This window comes from Rattus norvegicus, chromosome 4 (assembly GCF_021556685.1).
Source record: "Rattus norvegicus strain SHRSP/BbbUtx chromosome 4, alternate assembly SHRSP_T2T, whole genome shotgun sequence".
Taxonomy (NCBI): domain Eukaryota; kingdom Metazoa; phylum Chordata; class Mammalia; order Rodentia; family Muridae; genus Rattus; species Rattus norvegicus.
Window position 1 is genome coordinate 79112831 of NC_141537.1, and position 25887 is coordinate 79138717.

At 44.2% G+C, this 25887-nt stretch overlaps 1 protein-coding gene across 4 annotated transcripts in view; it reads right to left on the bottom strand.

The window, feature by feature from the left end:
* The window catches only part of Igf2bp3 (insulin-like growth factor 2 mRNA binding protein 3), a 134396-nt gene that overhangs the window by 66648 nt on the left and 41861 nt on the right, over nucleotides 1-25887 (bottom strand). For all 4 annotated transcript variants that reach the window (XM_087657376.1, XM_087657377.1, XM_087657381.1 and 1 more), the window contains one exon: nucleotides 19817-19865. In XM_087657376.1, the coding sequence (XP_087513502.1) occupies nucleotides 19817-19865 (49 nt within the window). The remainder of the gene's footprint in view (nucleotides 1-19816; nucleotides 19866-25887) is intronic.

The window sequence follows — 25887 nt, forward strand, 5'->3', positions numbered from 1 at the left end:
TCTTGGGGTTTACGTGATATTTAAGTGCTAACTGCACTGTGGCCCTACAGTGTTCCCAGAGTGACAGGTCTCACACAACCGCCTACGACTTCCCCAAACCAGGGATGCCCTCTCCTACAGCAAAGGGTTCTGGAGGTGTAATCAAGGTCCTAGTGTTCAGGGAATCAGACGGCTCATCCAGGAGGGCTTGATGTGACTACAGGAGTTCTTGTCCAGGACAAGAAACGTTGGTAAAAATCAGAAGGCTCAGACTGGAGAGACGGCTCAGCAGTTAGGAGCACTGTCTGCTCTTCCAGAGGTCCTGAGTTCAATTCCCAGCAACCACATGGTGGCTCACAACCATCTGTAATGGGATCTGATGGCCTCTTCTGGTGTGTCTGAAGACAGCTACAATGTACTTATATAAATAAAATTCAAAAATAAAAATTAAAAAGAAGGCTCTGAGAGAAGACACAGATAGGATACTGTAGTCTGAAGATGAGGAAGAGACCATGAGCAAAGGAAGACAGGCAGCTTCAAACCTGTGAAAGTAAGACTCCCTTACACTCACCCAGCCCTACTGACATCCACTCAGGGTTCAAGCCTTTGGCTGCCATAGCTGCCCAAGAATTAACTTCTGTTGCTTTAGTGTTTGAGACTCTGTCCCTGACCCATAGGAGACACTATACCTAGTACTCTTTTACATGAGCACAGGATAGAAAACATTCTAAATCTCCAGCCACCAAAACTGCAACAACCTGAAAGTTTAGCTGTGGTAGGCTTCTTGTGCCTTGTCCTGTTCAAGCACAATGGAAGTTATGGTGATGGGACCTTTGGGAAGTGACTAGGTCAAGAGGCCAAAGCTTCAGGGTAGGATGGGTACCGATAAAAAGGGGGGGGGGGGCACAGAAAGCTCCTTAACCGCTGTCCATGGACCAAGGAATCAGGAGCAGGCCTGGCTGGACTTGATCTGCTGGTGCCTTCGTCATTAGACTTCCCAGGCTCCTGATTGAACAGCAGTGTGTGTGGTGTTTATGAGCACTGGTCCACTGTAATTTACACAGCAACTCAGAAGGACCCAGCCAAATACCTAGACGTAAAAGCACTTCAATCACTACCCCTGGGTCTAACCATAAACACCTAGAGCCAACCATCCAACACCACGGGGAATGGCCCACGGTGAACCAAGACATATGTCACAACTACCACAGTTTTAGGTCTGGACAGAAGGCTCTGCAGGCAACGCTTACAAGTATGAGAGCAGAAACTGTGATCCCTAGAACATATTTAAAGTGCAGGGTAGGACCTGTGATCCCAGGGCACAAGAGAAAAGGAAAGGATCTCCAGGACAAGCGAGAGCAGTGGTTCTCAACCTGTTGGCTGTGACCCCCATGGGATCCTACATATCAGATATTTACAATACAATTCATAACAATAAGAAATCACAGTTATGAAGTAGCAATGAAACAATTTTATGATTGGGGTCACCACAATATGAAGGACTGTATTAAAGAGTCAAAGTTGAGAACCACTGAGCTATACCAACTAAAATGGTGAGCTCTGGGTTCAGTGGGAGGCCCCAGTTCTATACATAAGGAAGACACCCAATGTCAGCCTTCAACTTGGACCCACACACACATCCTCTCTCTGTCTCTCTTTCCCCCTCCCCACTTCCTCCTCCTCCTTCTCCCTTCTCTCTCTCCCCCCCTCTCTCGCCCTCCCTCTCTCTCTCTTTACACACACACACACACACACACACACACACACACGCGCGCGCGCGCGTGCGCGCACAGGCAAAATATTCATATAAAACAAGATAGTCTTAACCAGGAGGTAGCACAGGTCAATTGGGAAGATTTCTAAAGGCACAACAACCAAAATCCAAACTCGACTGTGGAATAAATCTGGGTGTTTCTGGTGCTGCACTGCAGCCTTGGCTCTGAACACAAAGTGTGCACTGTGCAAACCATCACGACGCCCAGTATGGATGAATGCTGCTTATAACACCCAAGATTTGAGCCTATTCTGTGTTATGACTTGAAGTGTTTTTACTGGACATGCAAAGTTTTCAGTTCTTACAAAAGCATAATAGTTTAACTGTAGAAAACATTTCTTAAAAATTTTTCAGGGCTGGGGATTTAGCTCAGTGGTAGAGCACTTGCCTAGCAAGCGCAAGGCCCTGAGTTCGGTCCCCAGCTCCGGAAAAAAAAAAAAATTTTTTTTTTCAGATTGTCATTCTTTGGCATGTATCAAATTCAGGTGTCTTTGAATTGTACTTTGTATATTTAAATATTTGATGTTAAAAATTACCGATTGAGGGCTGGGCATTTATCTCGGTGATAAAAGTGCTTAGCATGTGCAACACACTGGGTTCGGTCAGCACCCACCCACCCCCCAAAATATGCAACTTGGATCAATAACTTGAATTTCTTTTTCTTTTTTTCTTCTTTCTTTCTAAGATCTTTAAGTGAATTTTGACTTGCTACTAGGCACCAGAATTTCCAGCTATTTTTCAAATACTTTTTGTCTACATGTTTGTATGTCCACGCATGTATGCAGATGCACATTTAAGTGTGTATATGCATGTATGCGTGCACTCGTGACTTCCTCATTTATTTCCCACACAGGTTTTTACATGATGAATTAGCTAATTTTTTGTTGGTGGGTTTATTTGCGCTTAGTGTTCTCCAAGGGATTAGAGTCCATAAGGGCTCAGGGCTAAGGCCCAACATCTTGAACTGTAAGCAGGAGTCAGAGAAAGCCAACTCCTGCCCTCTCAGGGCCTTCACACAGGGGACTTCCCTGCCACAAGTGTCCTGACCTCATGCACAACAACCCAATCTCTTCTACCTTTTGTGCATCTAAACCCAGCACCGCATGGATGCTGATGCCAAGTTTGGCTGTGAGCTTGGGATGGACACTGGCTGGCTATGACCACATAGCGTCAGCTTGTGTGTGGTGAAGCAAACTGGAAGCTTAGCTGGGCGGGAGCGGTCCCTGGAGGCACCCTTCCCACTGCTCCAGTGGGGGTCACGCCTCTCCTGCTAACCTCTAGCATTGGCAGCCTCTCCTCTAGCACGAGCCTTGGCTGTAACAACAAGCTTGCCAGGGTTCTTTTCCTCTCCAAGCTGTACATTCTGTAGTTCTTTCTTTCGGCCTCATTTTCTCTTTTTCATTGAAGATCTGCGTAAGTTACTAGTAACAACCAAGTCTCAGACTCAATCTTATGCTATCTTGAAATTTCCTGCCAAAGAAACTAGTCAATTACTTTTTAATTTAGCCTTATAACATGGACTAAAACAGCCAGATTGTTTGTAAAAACATCACGTGAATGGCTGTGAAGGTCCTTGCTCCCCTATTTAATCAAGCTGGGCTTCTCCTGTCTGTGCTCCTCTTGGTACTACTGCCTGCCAGGGGCTTACTGAACTGGCTCGTTAAACTCTGCTTCCAGCATTCAACTCCTTCTCTGATCCAAAGTTCTGAAATCTAATTCCACATTCAAATAAAGGGGGTGGGGTGGGGGTGAGGACAACAGGATCTTTACAACGACCATCCACTCTCTGGTACCAACTTACATAACCAAGGCGTCACATACAAGGAAGGGTCTTTTGGACCTGTGTTTCCAGAGAGTTAAGGTCTATAACTATAGAGATGGCAGCACGGCAGCACGGCAGCATGGCAGCATGCCACAGACATGACAGCTAGCGCTGAAAGCTGAGACCTGAGACCTACATCTCAAAATATAAGCAGAAAACAGAGACAGCCAAGTCAACAATCTCTTAAAATCCAGCTCTAGTGACAGGCTTCCTCGAACCACGTCATTCCTCCCTCCTATGTCTCCCAAACAGAATCACCATAGAACTCAAGTATTCAATGCCTGAGACTGCAGGGAGCAGCTCATGAAACCACTACACATGGGTACTTGGGGTTCAAGCCCTCTAGATTCATACACGATAATTTGGACCCAGTGGCACACATTCATAACCCCAGTGTTAGAAAGATGGAAACTGGTAGAGATATTTGGGGTTCACTGGCCAGCCATGATTGGTGGGTCTCAGGCTCATAAGAGGCCATCCATGTCTCTAAAAAAAAAAAAATTCCTTAACAATGACCTCAGGGACTATCCTCCAGCTTCCAGAGTCATGCGCACACAGGTGCCCATATAAGCAGCATATCAGTTATGTGAGCTGAGGTGACCACAAGCTGTCCTTCTGTTAGCACAAAACCGCTCCACAACAGGCTCTTTTCTGTGTGTTCTACTATTTGACTGTTTCACTGTTAAGAGTTTCAGTCTTTAGGCACCATTCATATCCAAATAAATCTTGCTTGCAGTGTTTTATTTTGCGAGTTCTGATACTGTGGTACACTTCCAATAGCAGACTTTAGTACAGTTAGTGACATTGTACACACTCACCTACATTACAACCACTGCCTTCCACCTTCAGAACACTTTTATAATACGGATTAGGAAGGGACTGTGGCTATAAAGAACACTAGGCAGATGAACACAGAAACCTGGTCTCAGTTGATCGTAGACTGTGGAAGGACAGAACACCTCCTCAGTTCAACCAACACTAAGTATCTCCGTCCATTATGCAGACGCCATAACAAAGGAAGTCTGAGAAGCCATCAGAGCACACATACTGACGTCCAGTAAAGACAATGAAAAGTAAAGTTCCCACAAGGGAGATATGACAAAAGCATATTTGCATGAGATAAAGCAGGCCCTTCAGCAAGGCAGAGAATAAAAGGATAGAAATGTCCTTGGTACTGAGGCACACTTCCCTTTCTGGATTCTGGTGCTAAATTTAGAAACAGAATTCAACAGGCCATTCTCAACTGACAACTGTGCTAAGTCCTTACCTGGGGACCATTCTTTTCTTCCCAAGTTAACTTTATTTTATTCATTAAATCAGAAGTGGAAATAATAAAAATGAGAGAACCAAGCAAAAGGGTTTACACATGCAAACAGCACATGTGACTCACATGGTTCTTGTGCTGAATCACGTATGTGGACAGCCCTAACTCACATCTTAAAAGTCAGCTAAAGACCTACTGGGCCTTGCTGTAACCTATCTGTAAGAGATAACATTAGAGCCAATGGACAACAGTGTTGCATTCTTAAGAAATGAAGGACTCATTCCCTTTGAAATTTAGAAGGAATAAAAGCTGGTCTACTCCACTGTTTCTCTCACTGAACACAGCTATAAGATCTGAACTCTACCATACTACAAGCAACTGGCGATGTGCAAGGGTGAGAGTACTATGGGGTCTGAGGTGTGCCATGTATCCTTTGCCCTCTGATGGGGACCTGGGGAGAGGGATGGCGAAGCCTTGCCATCCTCGCGAGGACAGGATGCCACACAAACCTCCCACAGAAGACGGAGCTACAGTCCCAAAGGTTGGGTTGAAATCTATGCTATTTCCTCTGTCCTATCATTTAAACCCTCCAATCAACATAGGAAGTGTAATCAAGGAGCCTGGGATTCAAGACTCTAGCTTCTCTAGCTAGGAAAGGGCCAGGGCACAGCACAGTCCAACACGATGAGGGGGATATACGGGGAAGCTCAAAAGTTACTAGAAACTCACGAGGTTACCCCAGGTTACCCCAGCCAGAGCCCCTTGCTCGATCTGAGCTCGGCAGCATACTCTAGACTGTGAGCACTCACTCAGCCATGACTAGATCACCGCCTAGGTCTAGGACTGACTACAAGTGGGTGGTACACAAATCAGACAGACCCCCAAACTCTGAAGACAACAGAAACTGGAACCCTAAGCCTAAGACTGGTTCCAACTTGCAATATGAATCCAGCTAAGAGGAGGACGCCCCACAAGATTATCATCAGTCTTCTCCATAGGATTTAAACAACACACATGCAGACTCTCAAAATATTTAAGATATCCAAAATACAACCCCAAAATCACTTAGCATATGAAAGCCAGGAAAATCAGTTCATACAGAAAAGTCAGTACAAATACCAAGACTGACACAGATATAAAGTTACTTGACAGATTTTAGAGATGTTTACTATAAAAATGTTCCACAAAGGGTGAACATTCTTTAAAAGAATAAGAAATAAGAGACATTAATAAAGGTACTAGATGAGTCCCCAGTAGGCTGCAGACACACACACACACACACACACACACACACACACACACACACACACGGACCAAATGTAATTACTCTGAACAACTCACAGAGAAGACACTGAACAAAATGAAAGGCTCAAAACCCTGTGGGAAAAATCAGAAGGGTGGCGTTGCAGCATCAGTGTGAAGAAAGAAGGATGGAGGTGTCTGCAGAAAAAGAACACGCAGCAGTGAGGGGTAAGGACGAGCAAAAGACACAGCAGTCCTCCAAACCCATCTCTTACTATATCATAACTAATTAATGAAAGCCAAGGGAAAAAACACAGCCTAAAAATCAAACTGTAAGTCATCAATAGGACAGAACAAGAATATTTCCAATAATTTAAAAGTAAAAAACTATATATTCTTTTGTTTTTAATTTAGAGAATACTTTACTAGTTTTTGTAATCAAACCCACGTATATAAGACCTTACATATTTAATACAGTGTGTTACCCCTGTACAAATGGAAAAAACTTAAGTTCACCATTTCTAGACCAATATGGCTGTTAATTTCTGTACAGTGCCAACTCAACACAGTAAACGGGGATACTTTTTTCGAAAGTTGACAGCACAGGTAAAGTTTCAAAAAATTCAAATTATATATCTGTATATATATATTTATATTTATATTAAAAGACCAATAATAGCAGTGTGTTATGCATCAACAGCAGCAACAGCTTTTCCAGGTTCTGCAGTCATCTGAACAAAACTGTAGAGACATCCAGCACACTCCATTAAAAAAAAAAAAAGTAAAAAAACAAAACCCGAGAAAACAGCACAGTTCTGTTACTCTTGTGGTACCTGGCACCATTTTTTTTTTAAAATTAGCTTCTCAATCATCATCTGGAAAGAAAACATTCTGAGCAACATCATTAAAAACAGCTCTGATAAAGCACGGTCACTACTACGTATCATAAAGCAGGTACAAGCTATTTTACATCCACAGAGGTATGATACAGTACTGTCCTACATCTATAATACTAGAGGATACAATTTAAAAGGCATTATTTGAGACTTGATTCTACTTTTCCAGCAGAGGGCCCAAAGGATGGTGTGACACAGCTTTGTAAAGAAACATACTCTAGACAGGATTTCCTTTCACTAGTGGCACACTTCTAAGGATTCTTTCTCTCCATGAATGTCAGCTAAAACCGTTATTAAAAAAATGAAATATCCCTAGAACAAAACAGTATAACCACCGGATTCACATGAAGATGACCTAGTGGAGACAAGCTGGACCTCACCTTACCAACAAGCTATCAAATCTGTTATGTTTAAACAGTGAGACCTCCAAGGAAGGAGATGCCAAGTAGTGCTTCAAAGCTTCGGACCACAATCAAACACAGCATCCTTTTCAACAGAAGCAGAAGCTCATCTGAATATGCTCATGGATGCTGACATCAACATTTAATCATCTCCTCACTCATCCAGGAAGAGGGGGAGATCAGTTACTACTGTACTTTATTGTGTTCAACCAAATCACCATGTTACAAAAATAGCAAGCTGCCATAATAAAAAATAAGGCTCCTCTATCCAGCACCAGATAGCATCATTTTACTTTCAAGCCTAGAAATTGCACACTTGTATATAAACCAATCGAAGATGAGGATTGAGAGTTCATCTTGGTGGATTTTTCCTTTGATGAATATGAAGTGTCCTTCCTTATCTTTTTTGATGACTTTTAGTTGGAAATTGATTTTATTTGATATTAGAATGGCTACTCCAGCTTGCTTCTTCTGACCATTTGCTTGGAAAGTTGTTTTCCAGCCTTTCACTCTGAGGTAGTGTCTGTCTTTGTCTCTGAGGTGTGTTTCCTGTAGGCAGCAGAATGCAGGGTCCTCGTTGCGTATCCAGTTTGTTAATCTATGTCTTTTTATTGGGGAGTTGAGGCCATTGATGTTGAGAGATATTAAGGAATAGTGATTATTGCTTCCTGTTATATTCATATTTGGATGTGAGGTTATGTTTGTGTGCTTTTCTTCTCTTTGTTTTGTTGCCAAGACGATTAGTTTCTTGCTTCTTCTAGGGTATAGCTTGCCTCCTTATGTTGGGCTTTACCCTTTATTATCCTTTGTAGTGCTGGATTTGTAGAAAGATATTGTGTAAATTTGGTTTTGTCATGGAATATCTTGGTTTCTCCATTTATGTTAATTGAGAGTTTTGCAGGATACAGTAACCTGGGCTGGCATTTGTGTTCTCTTAGGGTCTATATGACATCTGTCCAGGATCTTCTGGCCTTCATAGTTTCTGGCGAAAAGTCTGGTGTGATTCTGATAGGTCTGCCTTTATATGTTACTTGACCTTTTTCCCTTACTGCTTTTAATATTCTTTCTTTATTTTGTGCGTTTGGTGTTTTGACAATTATGTGACGGGAGGTGTTTCTTTTCTGGTCCAATCTATTTGGAGTTCTGTAGGCTTCTTGTATGCCTATGGGTATCTCTTTTTTTAGGTTAGGGAAGTTTTCTTCTATGATTTTGTTGAAGATATTTACTGGTCCTTTGAGCTGGGAGTCTTCACTCTCTTCTATACCTATTATCCTTAGGTTTGATCTTCTCATTGAGTCCTGGATTTCCTGTATGTTTTGGACCAGTAGCTTTTTCCGCTTTACATTATCTTTGACAGTTGAGTCAATGATTTCTATAGAATATTCTGCTCCCGAGATTCTCTCTTCCATCTCTTGTATTCTGTTGGTGAAGCTTGTATCTACAGCTCCTTGTCTTTTCTTTTGATGTTCTATGTCCAGGGTTGTTTCCATGTGTTCTTTCTTGATTGCTTCTATTTCCATTTTTAATTCCTTCAACTGTTTGATTGTGTTTTCCTGGAATTCTTTCAGGGATTTTTGCGATTCCTCTCTGTAGGCTTCTACTTGTTCTCTAAGGGAGTTCTTTATGTCTTTCTTGAAGTCCTCCAGCATCATGATCAAATATGATTTTGAAACTAGATCTTGCTTTTCTGGTGTGTTTGGATATTCCGTGTTTGCTTTGGTGGGAGAATTGGGCTCCGATGATGCCATGTAGTCTTGGTTTCTGTTGCTTGGGTTCCTGCGCTTGCCTCTCGCCATCAGATTATCTCTAGTGTTACTTTGTTCTGCTATTTCTGACCGTGGCTAGACTGTCCTATAAGCCTGTGTGTCAGGAGTGCTGTAGACCTGTTTTCCTGTTTTCTTTCAGCCAGTTATGGGGACAGAGTGTTCTGCTTTTGGGCGTGTAGTTTTTCCTCTCTACAGGTCTTCAGCTGTTCCTGTGGGCCTGTGTCTTGAGTTCACCAGGCAGGTTTCTTACAGGGGAAAAGTTGGTCCTACCTGCGGTTCCAAGGCTCAAGTTTGCTCGTGGGGTACTGCCTAAGTCCTCTCCGCGGCGGCAGCAACCGGGAAGATCTGCGCCGCTCTTTCCGGGAGCCTCCGTGCACCAGGGTTCCAGATGGCGTTTGGTGTTTTCCTCTGGCGTCTGGATGTGCACAGAGTGCAGTCTCTTCTGGTTTCCCAGGCGTGTCCGCCTCTCTGAAGGTTTAGCTCTCCCTCCCACGGGATTTGGGTGCAGAGAACAAAACTATATATTCTTAAAAGAGTAAAATCAGGAGCAAAAGAAACAGCTCAGGGGGCTGGAGAGATGGCTCAGTGCTCTTCCAGAGGTCCCGAGTTCAAATCCCAGCAACCATATGGTGGCTCACAACCATCTGTAATGAGATCTGATGCCCTCTTCTGGTGTGTCTGAAGACAGCTACAGTGTACTCATATACATAAAATAAATAAAGCTTAAAAAAAAAAAGAAAAAAGAAAGAAAGGAAAGGAAGAGAGAGAGGGAGGGAAGAAAAGGAAGGAAGGAAGGGAGGGAGGAAGGAAGCGCTTAGTCGTTAAGAACACTTAATGCTCTTATAGAGAACCCAGGTAAGGTGGTAAAGGCATCATACCTCAGCAGGTAAAGACGACTAAATCTGACAACCTGTGTTCAATCCCTGGGACCCATGTGGTAGAGAGAACTAACACACACCTGAAATATGTCCTCTAACCCCACAGGTTTGCCCTGGCATGACCATGCCAATACCCGCGACATACACAAAATAAATAAAAATGTAATAAATTGTTTCCACAACAGTAAAATCAATGAAACCAAGTACTGTTTTCTTTTCTTTAAGTGAGCAAGTAAGGAAGGGGGTCAAACAGGGATAGAGCATTTGCTGCTCATGCAAGAGGACCTGAGTTCGGTTCCCAGCACCAACATGGCAGCTCACAATCATTCTAAAGGATTCAACACATTCTTCTGAATCTCTGTTAGGCACTAAGAATACACATAGTACACACACATATGCATAGGCAAACACTCCCACACATAAAACAATCTTAAAAACCTCTAGCAAGACTGACAGATTTAAGACATTGAAATGAATGGTGTGAGGATTAAGAGGCACCACTACAGATCCCATAGAATTGTACAGGCCAATAAAAGAATGCTACAAAACATGCTGCTCTATTTATTAACTTCATAAAGCAAGCCAATCTTTGCAGAGACTATCACCAGGATTGGGAACATAGCTCAGTGATATGACACTTGTCTAGCAAGCACAGGCTCCAAGTTTAATGTCCAATAACCATGGCAGGTAAGGAAAGAGGAAGTCAAAGAATTCTTATCAACACTTCACCCAGGGTGAAGCAGAGTCATGGGACCCACAGGGAAGAACAACAAATGCTATAAGGTGCTCTCTGGCCTCTACAGATGCACAGGACCTACCCACACACACAGAAATCCAATAAAAAAAAAAAATCAGGGTGCAATGGGCAGTGGCGGTACACACCTTTGATCCCAGCACTATTAAGGCAGAAGCAGGATTGCTATGAGTTGGAGGTCAACCTGATCTACAGAGCAAATTCTAAGACATCCAGAGCAATACAGAGAACTCCTGTTTCAAACAAACAAACAAATCTGATCTTAGCCAAAAGGTCAAGAAGTGAAATAATAAATCAATCAATAAATAAATAAAATAAAAATTCAGGTAGTGCTCAGTATTAGAGTACTTGCCTAGCAAGCAGAAGGGCCTGAGTTGCATCTCCAGAACTGAGGGAGGACAGTGAGATGGGCTATCAATATAAACTCTCAGACAAGAGAACACATAGTGATACAGAGGGGAGAAAACAAAAAGCATGACTAAGCCTACAGGAACGAGGACATAAATGTCACACAGTCCTGGGAAGGCTGGTGACTTGGTCCCAAGAGGGGAACGGCCTCACTATGAACACTATATATTATCAAGACCCCTTAAAGACCAGGAAACTCTCAAATAAACCTGGGGCTTTGTGCTACAAAGTGAAGTAAGGTACTAAGTGCTGAGGTGGCATAAGAACAGCACTAGTTTCAAGAAGCTACCACATTCATCTCAGAATGTAAACACTGAAAACAATGACTCCAACCTGAAACCCAGAGCCTTAAACCCACGGGCTTATCGTTATGCACACAGACACTGTATCTAATCCAAGTTCCACATCGGTCTCAGGGACATGTTAAGTAACCACACATGGACATATTCAGCAAAGAAAGAATGTGGAGCTCTACAGTGTAAACCAACTTCCACAAATATACCGGAAAAGAAAATGTAGCCACAAAGGAAGGAAGTGGATTAACTAAAATAATCAACTTTTAAAGAAAGTCTAGGAAACATTGACGCATCAAGTTCAACATGAACCTTTCAGTTCTTTACTTATATATTTGCTTATGTGTTTGCTCGTGTGTGTGTGTGTGTGTGTGTGTGTGTGTGTGTGTGTGTGTGTGTGTGTGTCACATGGGCATTCACATGCCATGAAGTATGAGTGAAGACCAGAGGGTGACTTCAAATGTAGTCAGTTCCCTCCTTCCACAGATTGGGAGCTGGGGGTTGAACTTAGGTTGTCAGGTTTGGCAACAGGAGCCTTTTCCTGCTGAGCCATATTGCTAGCCTTATCATGAGTTAGACCTTAAGTTTAAAAAGACTTTTCTGGATTCAATGATACATTCTATCCATCAAAACTCTATATGAATGCATCCTAATTCCAATTTTCAGAATGTGGCCTTACCTCAAAAGCCTTCACAGAGGTGTTACAGTGAGGTCTGACAGACCCAGACTGACTGCCTTTTTATAAAAGGGGGGGGGGGGGTCTGGAGTCAGAACACAATGAGAAAGGGAGTTTTGTTGCTACAAGCTAAGAACTACCACAGAGTGCTCCTTCCCTCACTCACAACCCCAGAAAATGACAAACCTTCAGGCACCTTGGCCCTAGGGCTTCCAGATTCCAGAAGGATGAGGCTGAGGCAGGAAGTTCCTGTTTAGGTCTATACTATGGAAGCCCAGGTGATCCAAGATAGAGACCATGTCTTTTGGAGACACAAACTGAAATACCTAACAATGCCACGATGTAAAAAGTTTGTTTCAAACTAACGTAGACAGGGGAAAGGGTGCATGTGTGCACACATACCAAAACCAGCCAACCACACGTTGGTAATGGTGAGTTTCACTCTATCAGTCTACTTTTATATGTGATATTTCTCATAATAAATAAGTTATGAAGTTGTAACATGACATCTCAAAGTAGCAGGAGAACAAACAGCAAGGCATCATAGGGCTCTGGAAAAATGGCACCGTAAATTCCTGTAGATAACGTACCAGCCATGGGGACTGCAATCCACCCCTACACAGACACACCAAAGGGCAAATTACTTCTAATGATGTTAGAGACTGACCATCCCAGAGTGGCCACTCATAGACAATGCAACCCTCACAGTTCTCTAAATAAGGATTTCCCAGTAACACCCCCAACTCCTCTAAGATCATTCGCCACTCAAAATGACAGATCTCCCCCAGACCTTGGAGGGTGCTTTTTCTGTCAGGCTCCTTACCCAATTTTCAAGGGAGTGCTTCTTGTTTTTAAGCTTTTGTTTCATGTGTGTGGGTATGTGTTCTGCCCACATGCGTGCCTGTGCTCCAGGTACATGCCTAGTGCCCAGAGAGGTCACAAGTAGGTTTTATTCTGCAGCGCAAGCTAGCCTGGAACTCAGTTAAGTAGCCCAGGCTGGTCTCAAACTCACAGAAGTCCTCTGCCTCAGCCTCCCAGGTATGGAGACTACAGGTATAAGCCACTATGTCCAGCTTCTGGACATAAATGACCAAGTGGCCAAACAACAACTAAGAGAAAAGACTTGGTTTTCGGTCAGTGACATGCAGAGACTCCAGCCCTCTCCAGCTCAAAGCCTAGCAAATGGTTAACTTGGAATCCCATACCTCCGGCGTGAAGACATGGGGCCCATCTGGTACCTAGCACACAGATGGGTATTTACTGGGCAAGTGGTCAAAGACAGGGCACTCTAAGACAACCACTCACACAGGACCCTGGCTCATCTGGATCTCCTTCACTTACAATTCTAACCCAAGTCCTGGACAAGGAGATCTTTAAACAGTCAGTTGTGATGTTCAATGTCAATGACTCCCATGACCTCTTACCCACTCGTGGTCGCGATCCATTCTGCTTTAACACACTGCTCCGTGTGACTACGCCAAAAAACTTGCTGTTGTTAGCTATGCGAAGGCTTTTTACTCCTGTCTCACTCAGTTTCCATTCAGCACTAATTTCCTTTAAAAACACTTATTCACTGTAAGTGTGTGTGCCTGAATGTATGTATATGTACCGTGTGCATGTGCTTGTAGGGCCCACCAAAGTCAGAGAGGCATGGAGCACTACAGAACTAGAGCTATAGTCTAGTCGGCCTGAGCATGGCAAACACGGCTCTGGCAAACCTTGCCCTTACCCCATTCCTTCTTCCCTTGCTAAAGCTGTTAAGAGTACAGCCAGCCCCCAGGGTCCAGTCCCTTACTTGGCCACTTCCTCCTACAGAGGCTGACTGACTACTCAGAGTGTGTGTTCTCCTTTTACCTTTATAACCTGCCATTTCCCTAAGGCCATGTCTGTCTGCTATTTATCCAGAGGAGGTCTTTTATCCCTCTGGGGCGAATATCCCTTTTTCCTTTCTCCCACTTCCTCATCTCCGGTCTTTGTCCCTCTGGGGCACATAAATCTCCTTTGTGCTGAGAACTTGGTCTTGGGGTGTGTCTTGTGCAGACTCCAAGATCCTTTGAGTTGTGAGCCATTCTAGGGGTGACTGGAACTGAACCTGGGTCCTCTGCAAGAGCAGTAAGTGCTCTTTACTGCTGAGTCATGTCCATCCCCTTAAGCATTAATTTCAAAATCCATCACAGACCAAGTGGTATCCGACCACAGTGCCACAATCACCCTGTGGACAGAAGAATGGTGGCTCCAGCCATCAAGGACATCCTAGCCTCCTGCTGGCCGCCTCCCAGCAGCCCACCAATCTCTAAGTCTTCCAAGTTTCAGCTCACATTCACAAGGCTGGCTGGCAATGGGCCTTCTGTAGTAAATATGGTAGGCTTTGCTGGATAACCAGGTAGCACCTATCTTCTAGGTCACTAGCTGGGAGGGTGGGGTCTCTGGTGTTAACCGTGTCACTGACAGAAGCGCTAGGCCTTCTCCTGCCTAGCTGTCTTCTTTTGATTTGCCTAAATGAGAATCTTTCTAGTGTGTCGAGCGGGCAGGACCAGTAGAGAGTAACTGAGGGAGGCTCTGCTGCCTTTCCCAGGGAAGCTTCCTGTTGGCCAGTGAGAGCTGGAGCTGACTGTGCAAGAGGAAACAGCAACCACCAGGAGAAAGTGCGGCTTCCAGGCCCCTGGCCCAGAGATAAGGTGCCAAGCAGAAATGCTAAATAAGACATTTTATCAGGGCATTTATGGGGCCCTACAGATGGGGCACCCCATTAAAGATTCCTACATGTTGTCTCTAACAACAGTATTTTATGTTTCAGTTTCCGCCTGGCCCCTCCAGCTTCTTATTTTTGTGCACTGGTTACATGGTTTCTACACCAAACAGGAAGGCTGGCCGACTGGCATGGCAGAGCCTGGATAATCTGAGGACCCTCAGTTTATGAAGAGCTCAGCCCACGGCTCAGCCAGGAAAGTTCCCACGTCCTGAGCCACACCAGACAACAACCAGGAAAAGAAGGCGTCTTCAGAACTTCTTCCTAAGATAAACTGTCCTCCCAATCAACTAAGTCCCAGGATCGGAAGTCCGGGCTTTGAGGTAAAGCTAAAAAAACACTGTGGATTCTGTTTTGTTTTATAAGCGAGATTATGACTTTAAAGTATGCATCCTCAGGTCAGTAAGACAGGTAGGTCAGCAGGTAAAGGTGTTGGCTGCCAAGCCTGGCACAGTGAGAGAACAGACTCCCTGCAAGTTGCCTCCAACATCCACCCATCACATGAGCACACATTCCACATACACATGAATAAAAACTACGTCATTCAAGTTGAGAAATGTAATAAATAAAGTACGCATTCTCTTAAGTGTCTGTCAAACCACCTATCTGCCTTTGGTCATCTCAGTCATCAGCAAGGGGAGCCTTATAATCGCGATGACTAACCGTGGCTCCGACCTGCAGCTCAGTCTGGAGACACTTCCCTCTGCTTCCTCACTGAAGATCTAAAGTTGCTCTTTATTCTAAGACCACCATTTCCGTGTGGTTATGGGTCTTCGTGGGGTTTTCCTTCTGCAGTCCATGAATGCTACTAGGACTCTGATTTTTCTCATCAGAAAGCAATAAACAGACAATCAGAAGTTCTTGCATAGAAGTTCTTTCCTAAGACATTGACATTAATCTCACATGTGCCTTCCTTAAATCTAACGGTGGAGTCACCTTGAGAAAGCACACGTGAAGGAAAGAATGAAAGTATGGTGCTTCGGTGCCCGCCTGTCTAAGAGGGGAGTGCTCAGTCCTCAAGGCACTCAGGAGGTGAAGGACGAACAAGACGATTCTATTTCCTCTGTGCATCTTACCTATGGGGTGCTGGGGAGGGGATAAGCTTTTCTAGCTTTCCAGCACCAGGTCCTCCAGAAAGTTAAGTCTCCTCGTAATCTTATCTGCCACAGACACAAAAGCTCCTTGCCCTGGTGTTCACAATGCTTTACCAACGTTAAAAGCTAAATCACTAGAAGCCCCGCAGCCTGAAAGGATGGAAAAACCCAAAGGACCTGGGAGGACTGTGTTTCTCATTTCTGGGAAGTATAGAGGGATAAAGATGACAAGAGTTAAGCAGGATGGCGGGGAAATCTAAGAAAGCAGGGGACCACCTACAGACCAGCACACAGCGCTGGGGCTGAGGTCTTTCTGTCCTGCTCCGATCCTGTGGAGAAGTCAGACCTCACAGAAAACAGCTCACAAGGTGAGTGGTAGTAGAATGGAGGCTGCCACTTTCTGTTTCCAGGGCAGATCAGCAGCAGAATAAGAAGTTCTCAATCCCAAATCAACTTTTTCTTTGAGACTCTGGGAACTCAAATCATCTCTCTTCCCATCTCTTCCCTGTATATTCCTGCCACAGAAGGAACTGGGCAGTGGGAGGCTGGGGGCGGGGCAGTGGGAGGCTGGGGGCGGGGCAGATAGATTGTAGGAGGAGCTCATTCTGGTCCGCTGCTCATCCACAATTCAGCAATTGGCTCCAGCGGTTTATGGCTGTAGGCTCCAAGAACAAGACTCACAAGCTCCAGCGTGAGCTTGCACAGCTCAGAGAACTGAGTCTCAGCTACTCTGGCTCATATTCTAGGGATCAGAATGTCTGTTGTTCCCTTCAGTCATAGCTACTTCTACCCCTTTCGCTCTTTAACCTCTTGAGATCTCATGTGATCCTCTGCCTTCAAATCCCCTGGTGAAGGCCTACTGTGTGTGTTGTGAGATCAGCTGGACCTGATGGACACATGAAGCACTGATTCAAGGTTGGGAGGTGCTCAGTTTGTTCTATCATACACTAATGTACTAGATGTTCATATAGACCAAGCACTCTTTTATGGCCAGAGTAAGTGTGAGTCTTGTTGTTGTTATTTTGTTTTACTGAGACAGGATTTCTCTATGTAGCTGACCTCAAACTCAGAGACCCACCTGCCTCTGCCCAAGTGCTGAGATTACAGGAATATAAGTAAGTGGGGGCTGCTATCATCATCTCTGGGTCAGAAATAAGGAAAATGCATCTCAGATACTTTGAAGTATGTTCAGAGATGGCTCAGTGGGTAAAGGTACTTGCTGCCAAGGTGACAGCCTGAGTCAAGTTCCTAGAACTAAACGGTAGAAGGAGAGAACTGGTTCCCACATCATGCGCATGTCACGGTGTGTACGACGTGCACATACATGTATGTATGTACGCACGTACATATGTAAAAACCCTGTTCAGAGATAAAGTCATGGTGCTAGGCTACAATTTAAGTCTCCCTACAGGCTGCCATGCTTTGGGCACACTGTCCACTGAGCTTACACACTGCTCACGGCTCACTTCAGGCACATGCACAAGACATGGCCTAGATGCCATCTACCTCTTGACTGCCTAACCAGTCTTGCTTACGCCATAAGATGCCTCATAGGACAGGCTCGTTATTATTTAACTTGTATCCCAGCATCCTATTCCTTGCAAAATCTACTTAAAACAGAATGTAATCAAACCTCTTTTTAAGGCAGGAGCATGTTGTCTGTGCAATGCATTTCCTCCATCTGACCATGGGTCACATGTCTGGCTGCGTCACTCTCTGCAGTCCTAACATTAATCAGTGGGATCAAACTCTAAGCCCTCCATAAGAATGGAATCTGGACTGTAAGAGCGCAATTATCACGGTCCACAGTGAGGGTTTGGCCCGAGACAGCCACATGCCCGCAGTGCACAGAGAGAGTACAAAGTGACCCTTCAGGGAAGGGATAGAGGAAAAGGTGCTCTGCAAGTCCTCAGGGACAGGGACCGTCCACCCAGCCTACCCCTAACAAGCCCTGACTCAACCTGGCTTCAGTCATACATGTTCACACATGCCTATAATTCCAGGACTCAAGAGGTTGAGGCAGAAGGATTGTTGTTAATCAATGTCAAAAAAAAAAAAAAAAAAAAAAAGGGTGGGGGGATCACAGCTGAAAAAACTCCAAATTCAAGTTCCAATCCTCTTCCCCATTCTCACGTAGTCAATCTCCCTTGCCCCTTTAAGGACTGTCGGACCAGGAGTGATGGCACATGCCTGGAATCCTAGCACTTGAAAGGCTGAGGGTCCTAATTTTAAAGCCAGTCTAAACTACATAGCAAGATCTTGTCAAAGAAGGAGAAAGGAAAGGGAGCGAGGGAGGGAGAGAAGAGAAAATTAATTATGAAAAAATTAGGGCAAATAAGGTTTGTCTTACTGATTAGATTTTACTCAGAACAAGGGAAAATCCGAGAAAGAAAATGTCATGAAGACTCTGCCTGGCTCCAGCAGATCATGTGACATTAACCACTCAGGTGGCTGCTGTAACTGACTATCTCACTAAAGTCGCATCACACTAGACATGACTCCTGAACAGAGTGTCTGGTTAAACCAAGTTTAATGTGGCCCATCTTAACCAGGGCACAAATTTATGATTTTGATGCTCTCACACTGTTTGAGACCCACCCATCAAGCTAATGAATTTCCTAAACAAATATTACTCCAAAACAGGGAAATGCATATAATGTAATCTCTGAAGCCACACACAACCTACAATGTGTGTTTTTATATATAACAAAAACATTCAGAACATACTAAGGAACTAACCATCCTTCCCAGACCAGAATGTAGCAGCTGTGGAACCAGCAGTGGGTGAGATGTTCTAAGCACAAATGGTTTGATGCTAAGCAGGGACCTCGAGGAATCAAAATTCACAACTTCCCTCAGCTCACTCTCAAGGAAACCTTGAAATCATGCTTTGCATTTTACAAAGGGCTCCAGTTTAATGACACAGCAAAATCATTTGGAAACCTAATCTAAAACCACAAAACAAAGTCTCTCTGGGTGTTTATGTTCTAATGATACAAACGCTGAGCAGTTCCCTCACCAGGCTTCACGGCAAGTTTTAAAGCCTTTCAGGGGAGCCAGCAAGATGGCTCAAGTGGTAAGGGTGCTACTGCAGTCAAACCCAAGGACCTGAGTTCAATCCCTGAGTCCTACAGGGTGGGAGGACAAAACCAACTCCTGAAAGTGGGCCTGGACCTCAAGTAAGGATACAGACACATGCAGTAACCACAATAGTGAGGTTTTTTGGTTTTTGGGTTTTTTTTTTAAATTTTCAGAGTTCATGGTCTGGAAGAGTTAACATTTACTTTGACCTCTTCAAATTCTCAAGTTCTCACCATGACACTGTCATGATGCTGTGGACACTGCTGACACAGGCTAGTAAATTGTGCTATACAGTTTTGTTGATATATAATCACTGAAGGACCATCATCTAAGCAACAACAACAACAAAAGAAAACAAAAACAAAAAACAAAAAACAAAAAAGCAAAAAACAAAACCCACATTTTTAAAATAAAGCATTAAGTAGTACGTATGTGTCTTCTGCCGAGGAAGGAGTGCCATATTTAATTCTAATGGGCAACTCAGATCAACAAGACGCTGTCCGGAGGGAGCTGGGTCAGAAGGATAACAATTACTACTAATTGTTGGGCATTTTAAAAAAGATTTCAAAGAACAGATTTTTAAGGGATTTAATCCTACAAAGAAAAGCCCATACCACAGCCATTAGAGAGAAGAATTGGGTTCTAGGATACCTGAGAGATGAAGGAAGGAGAAAAATCTTTAGAAAAACAAAACACTAGGCTCCGCCCGACACTAAGACCTTAACATAGAAGCTCTTACCTCCCATTGTAAGTGGGGTGGGATATTTCGTATCTGAAGTTTCCGAATCCTGCAGAAGAATTAAAACATTTTAAGGAACAAAACATACAAAAGCAACACATACCAATAGCAACACAGAAGCTTAGAAAATGCTTAAAATATGAATTTTAATTTAACTGTACACCAAAATGTATTGAGGAAATGTAGCCCACAGAAAAGGCGAAATGACCCCAAGGTGTGCCCTGCTGAGACACTTGGACCCAGAATTGTTAAGTGACTGGTATTTTATAAAGCACTAAAACAGACACATAAAATACACTTATTTTGATGACTAAGTTTAGCATTCAAGCCTCCTTTCCTCAACTTAAGCCTCCCAGAGCACAAACAAAGCCTTTCCAGATGTTTTTGTTCTGAGACCACAGCCAAGAGGCTCATTAGAGAACTTGGGAGCAGAGAAAGGAGAGAGACTTGAATTTTTTCCCATCCTCCTGAGTATAAAATTCAACACAACCTTTAATCATGAGTGTAATAAGGCACAGTACCTGTAATTTTCAAATCAATGAAAATCATGTATTTTCATGCCACAAAAGGTACAATAGATCATTAAATATCATCTGTATTCAGTGCCAAAAGCTATACATACATATACATGCATACATGTGTACACAAACACACATGGTCTCACGCAGGCCAGCCTCGAAGGACCTTGAGCTCCTGAGACACCTACCTTTACATTTGCGCACTGGGCTTACAGGTGTACACCAACATCACACCCAGTCAGGCAGTGCTGGGAACCGACTCAGGGCCTTACCATCCGAGGAAAGTACCACCTACTGAGATACATCCCCGACCTCCCACAATTATACTGATGAAAAGCACATATTACTGTATCATAAGTCAACACTCAGCTAACTGTATGGGCATGGTTTTCTTCTCTGGAGACAGGGCCTCTTGCTCTGTATTCTGGGCTGGCTTGGAACTTGCAGCAATTCTCTGCCTGAGCAGGCTTGAACTTGAACACCCAGCTTAGGTAACTGTATTTTGAGATAGTTTCTTTAGCAACCCTACCCATTTTGTGCATTTAAAAGCATTCTAGGACTGGGGAGATGACTTAGTCAGTAAAGTACTTGTGTACCAACATGAAGGCGTGTCCTCTATCTCCACCACCCATTTAAGAAGCCAGGCACTGGTGCACCTTTAATGTCAACATCAGGAAGCAAAGCAGGCTCTCTGAGTTCAAAGCCAGGCTAAATACTGAGTTCTAAATTAACCGGAGCTATATAGCGAGACCTTGCCTCAAACAAAAACAACAAGGACTAATTAGCTTTGACCTCTGGTCCTCACATTCATTCGTGAACACGTACACACTAACAATAATGATGATGATGACACCAGGGCTTGGGAAGGCGAGGCAGGAGAACTATTGTGATTGAGGCCAGACTAGTAACAACAGAAAGCTTTAAATCAAAATAAAGAAGATAGGTTTCAGGGTAAGAACTCTGCAGCACAGAATCCATGAAGAATCTTCTTCCTTCGTTCAAAAGCTCTTCACCCTTTACTATCTGTGTGGTATAAAAAGGACGGAGAATAAGAGAGAGATGGTGCCTGGAGTATGTGAGAGGGTTCTACAGGCATCGCATGAAGTCAGCCTTCAGCTGCTCAAAACCACGACAAACCTGCCACAGGGAGACTGAACCAGGAGGATTCAGTTTGGGCCAACCTTGGTAACACAGTGACCAGTGCCTCCATAAAATCAGACAACAGTGAGTGTCCTAGGCACCTGAGAATCAAGAAAGTAACTCAGGGGCTGGATTGATGGCTCTGCAGTTAAGATCATGAACTGCTCTTCCAGACGACCTGAGCTCGGTTTCCAGCAACCGTATCAAGATGCTTATAACTTCCTGTAACTCTAGCTCCAGGCCACAGCCTCGGTGGGCACCTGTGCTCAGACACACACTTACACATAATCAAAAGTAATAATAGAGCTGGGTGGTGATGGTGCATGCCTCCAACCCCAGCATTCGGGAGGAAGAGGCAGGCAGATCTCTGAATGAATAGAAAAATGATGGATGGATGGATGGATGGATGGATGGATGGATGGATGGATGGATGGACAGAATGGTGACAGTAACGATAATGAAAGCAGTCCAATTGTTTAACTCACAAAGATCAGAACCATAGTGAATGTCCCTTTCCCTACCAAGTAATCTATGATTTGGAAGCTTTAGAGCCTATGATGTTTGGTGTAGATTCTAGTGAGTTATCACCTCTTTCCTCTCCCACAGAGTAATAGGATTAATGTCATAGCTGCTCCCTATTCAAAGACACCAAAGGACACATAAACTCAAATCAGAGACTCCCTGCTCATAATCTACACGAAGTAGATGGGAAGAACACTCAAATTGTTTTTATCACACAGTAAAACAGCAAATCATCAGGGAGAACAGACCAAATTTAAAAAAAAAAAGTATATATTCTATCAGTTCAGAAAAAGAAAAAGATCTAACCATCTAACTATAATATACAGAGGAAATGGTGCTTTGTTCAGAAGTAACTCCTGTGTCAGGCATTCAGGCATGTGAATTAGGACTATAATCCCAGCGCTCAGGAGGCCCAGACGGAAGATTGGGAACCCGAGGCTATCCTGGGCTACGAACCAAACAATCATCATCATCACAGCAACAACAACTCAGGATCACATTTTGTTTTGTTTAGATTTTCAAGAAAGAGTTTCTCTGTGTAGCTCTGGGTGTCCTAGAACTTGCTCTGTATGCCAGGCTGGCTTCGAACTAACAGAGGTCCTCCTGCTTCTGCCTCCTGAGCGCTGGATTAAAGGCGTAAGCCACTACCACCTGTCATCAGGCTCCTATTGATTCTGCTGTTTTATAAAAGATGGACAATACCTGAGGGTTAGAAGACAGGCCTGTGAGCAAAGTGCTTGCCTCACAAGCATGAGGACCTGGATTTCAAATTCCTAGAACCCAAGTAAAGCCAGGCACAGTAGCTCATATTAGAAATCCAATGTTCCTATGACAAGACAGGAAAGTCCCCGTATGCTGTGGTTCAGCTAGTCTGGATTAGGCAACAAGAACAGCAGAGACTTGGTCTCAACAAGATGAAAGGCAGGAATGAAGACCCACAGCTGTCCTGACCCCACGTGCACACTTGAATTCACACGAATGAACACAGTTGAGTGTGTGCACATGCACACTCACACACAGATACACCGTAATAAGTTTTCTTTTTTTTTTTTTTGGTTCTTTTTTTCGGAGCTGGGGACCGAACCCAGGGCCTTGCGCTTCCCAGGCAAGCGCTCTACCACTGAGCTAAATCCCCAACCCCCGTAATAAGTTTTCTAATGTATGTTTTGGATCTTTTATATATTGCTTCATTCACACTGTAAATATTTACCCTGGGTAACTAAGGAGATGAGAGAAATTTGCCTTACATATGCAGATGTGAACCTATTTTACTCAAGCATCTGCAGGCCTGGAAGCAGAGTGAACCCACTCTGGACTCACTATGGAGAGTGGATCTCTTCATAAATTTCCCTAAAGTTAATGTGTAAATGTGCATATACTCAGATTATAAAAGCAAATATCTAAGAAATTCTGTAGGGTACTATCTTTGAGAAACAGCCAGGTTCTCAAGGATGTTTTAAAATGCACAGAACTCTCCTCTACTGATTCAAAGTTCCTCTGGAATAGTCATTTCCTAAATACTGTCCAGTTTATAAGTTTCTGATTCTTTCAAACTTCATCTTAAGTGGACTGGTACTGTGGCCAGAGTTGTTTCTGACCTGAGAATGGTTCTCCCACTTACCAGTGACTAATCTCCATGTTACCTTTGCCCCACACTCTTTTTTTTTTGGGGGGGGGGTTCTTTTTTTCGGCGCTGGGGACCGAACCCAGGGCCTTGCGCTTCCTAGGCAAGCGCTCTACCACTGAGCTAAATCCCCGACCCCTGCCCCACACTCTAAACAGACAGGAGACAGTTGCTTCAACACAAAAACCTATCAACCAAAGGTGTCAAGTGTCCTCAGGCAGCAGAACAGTGCCATCTATGCCAAGAGAGCACTTGAGAAAGGCAAAACAACCTACATTGCTCATCGCATGCTAGTAAGTCAGTGTCTCTGGACATCTCCAACCCAGCTACTAGAATTACATTACATCTAGGTTGATTCTCAATGCTTAGGAGCCAAGAAAGAGAATACTGATATTTATGGATGGCTTCTATGAAAACGACTACTCAAATCATCATGGCGTGCCAAGCATAGGATGCACAGCTGTAAGTCAAGCACTCTGGAGGGCGGATGTTTACCGTCAGCTTTAGCTACACGCACAACTAGAAGCAGGGAGAAACTTTATACATGCATGTATGCCATAGTTCAGTTCAAATATCAGCCAAACAGTGTTTCATTTCCTCTGACATCATATACATCACACACGTAAGACACAGGATAACAGGGTTATCCTTGGGAATACGGAACATCAGTGGCCCCAGGTAAGTACTCAACAGAGTTAAACTCCCATGTGTTATTTTAATTTAATAGAAGGAAAAGAAAAGCCAGTGTGCCTGCAATTCCTGGCAGGAAACAAAAGCAGGAGGTGTAGGAAGTTTAAGGTCAGTCCGGGCTACACACAGAACATGTTCCGGGCCAGCCTGGGCTACTAATGTATTTCAAAACACTAACTGGATCTCCTAAACAGAAAGAAAAACACATGCATAACAGCAGTTGGCATTTTCAATGAGCTTCTTAGGTCTCATATGGAAGGAAAACGGTTGTCACATTTAGTATATGATGAAAACTATGTAATTCCCAATTATTTAAGTACACGAATTCCTTTAAGAAACAAAAACCAACTTTCAACACATCAACACAATCTATGTATAAGTTTAAGAGATTTCTCCCCTGAGGGAGCAAAATGAAACACCTCTTTGTATGTAGCTGGGGCAGAGGCATGACTCAGTGTACTGCAGGCAAATGCCCAACATGTATGTGCAAGGCCCCAGTTCCATCCCTTACATTCATATGTTGAAATGTTTGTCATGGAAACTCAGTAAGTGATTTAAAAAAAAAAAACAAACGAGTTTTATTACAGGATAAGGAGACTCAAAAATTCTAAACAGCATCTTCAAGATCTTTAGTTAACTGACACAGTCTTATGTACATTTTCAAATTGACACCAAGGAGTCACGGCAACTCTTGGGCAGTTGGCTGTGTCAAGATAAAGCAAAGTATCTCCAGGGGACGATGAACACACATGTCCTAAGTCTGTACATTCGATGACAAGTTCATGGCCACCAAAGCAGCCATTAATGCTCTGGGTGAACAGTGAGTGCCTGGATCAGTGGTGGGAACCACAACCAAGGTTTTCCCATGACATAGGTGTCTTGCTTGACCCATGGCAGTTTATCTACTGTTGAGTACAGGGCATGCTTGTTACAGACCAAGGAGAACTAGAGAGGGAAGTGCAAGTCCGTTCAGGGAGGTATTGTGGACACCAATCTGAGTGTTCTCAACTTAGTTATTGTTTCGGGGGATGGTGAGAGAGGGATGAAGAGGGAGGAGAGAGAGAAGTAGAGGGAGGAGATGGGGAAAGGAGCAGAGACAGGGAGAGACAGGAGCAGGAGCAGGGAGAGGAGCAGGGAGAGGAGTAGGAACAGGGAGAGACAGGAGCAGGGAGAGAGACAGGAGCAGGGAGAGAGACAGGAGCAGGGAGAGAGGGGCAGGAGCAGAGAGAGGGGCAGGAGCAGGGAGAGACAGGAGCAGGGAGAGAGACAGGAGCAGGGAGAGAGGGGCAGGAGCAGGGAGAGGGGCAGGAGCAGAGAGAGGGGCAGGAGCAGGGAGAAGGGCAGGAGCAAGGAGAGGGGCAGGAGCAGGGAGAGGGGCAGGAGCAGGGAGAGGGGCAGGAGCAGGGAGAGGGGCAGGAGCAGAGAGAGGGGCAGGAGCAGGGAGAAGGGCAGGAGCAAGGAGAGGGGCAGGAGCAGGGAGAGGGGCAGGAGCAGGGAGAGGGGCAGGAGCAGGGAGAGGGGCAGGAGCAGGGAGAGGGGCAGGAGCAGGGAGAGGGGCAGGAGCAGGGAGAGGGGCA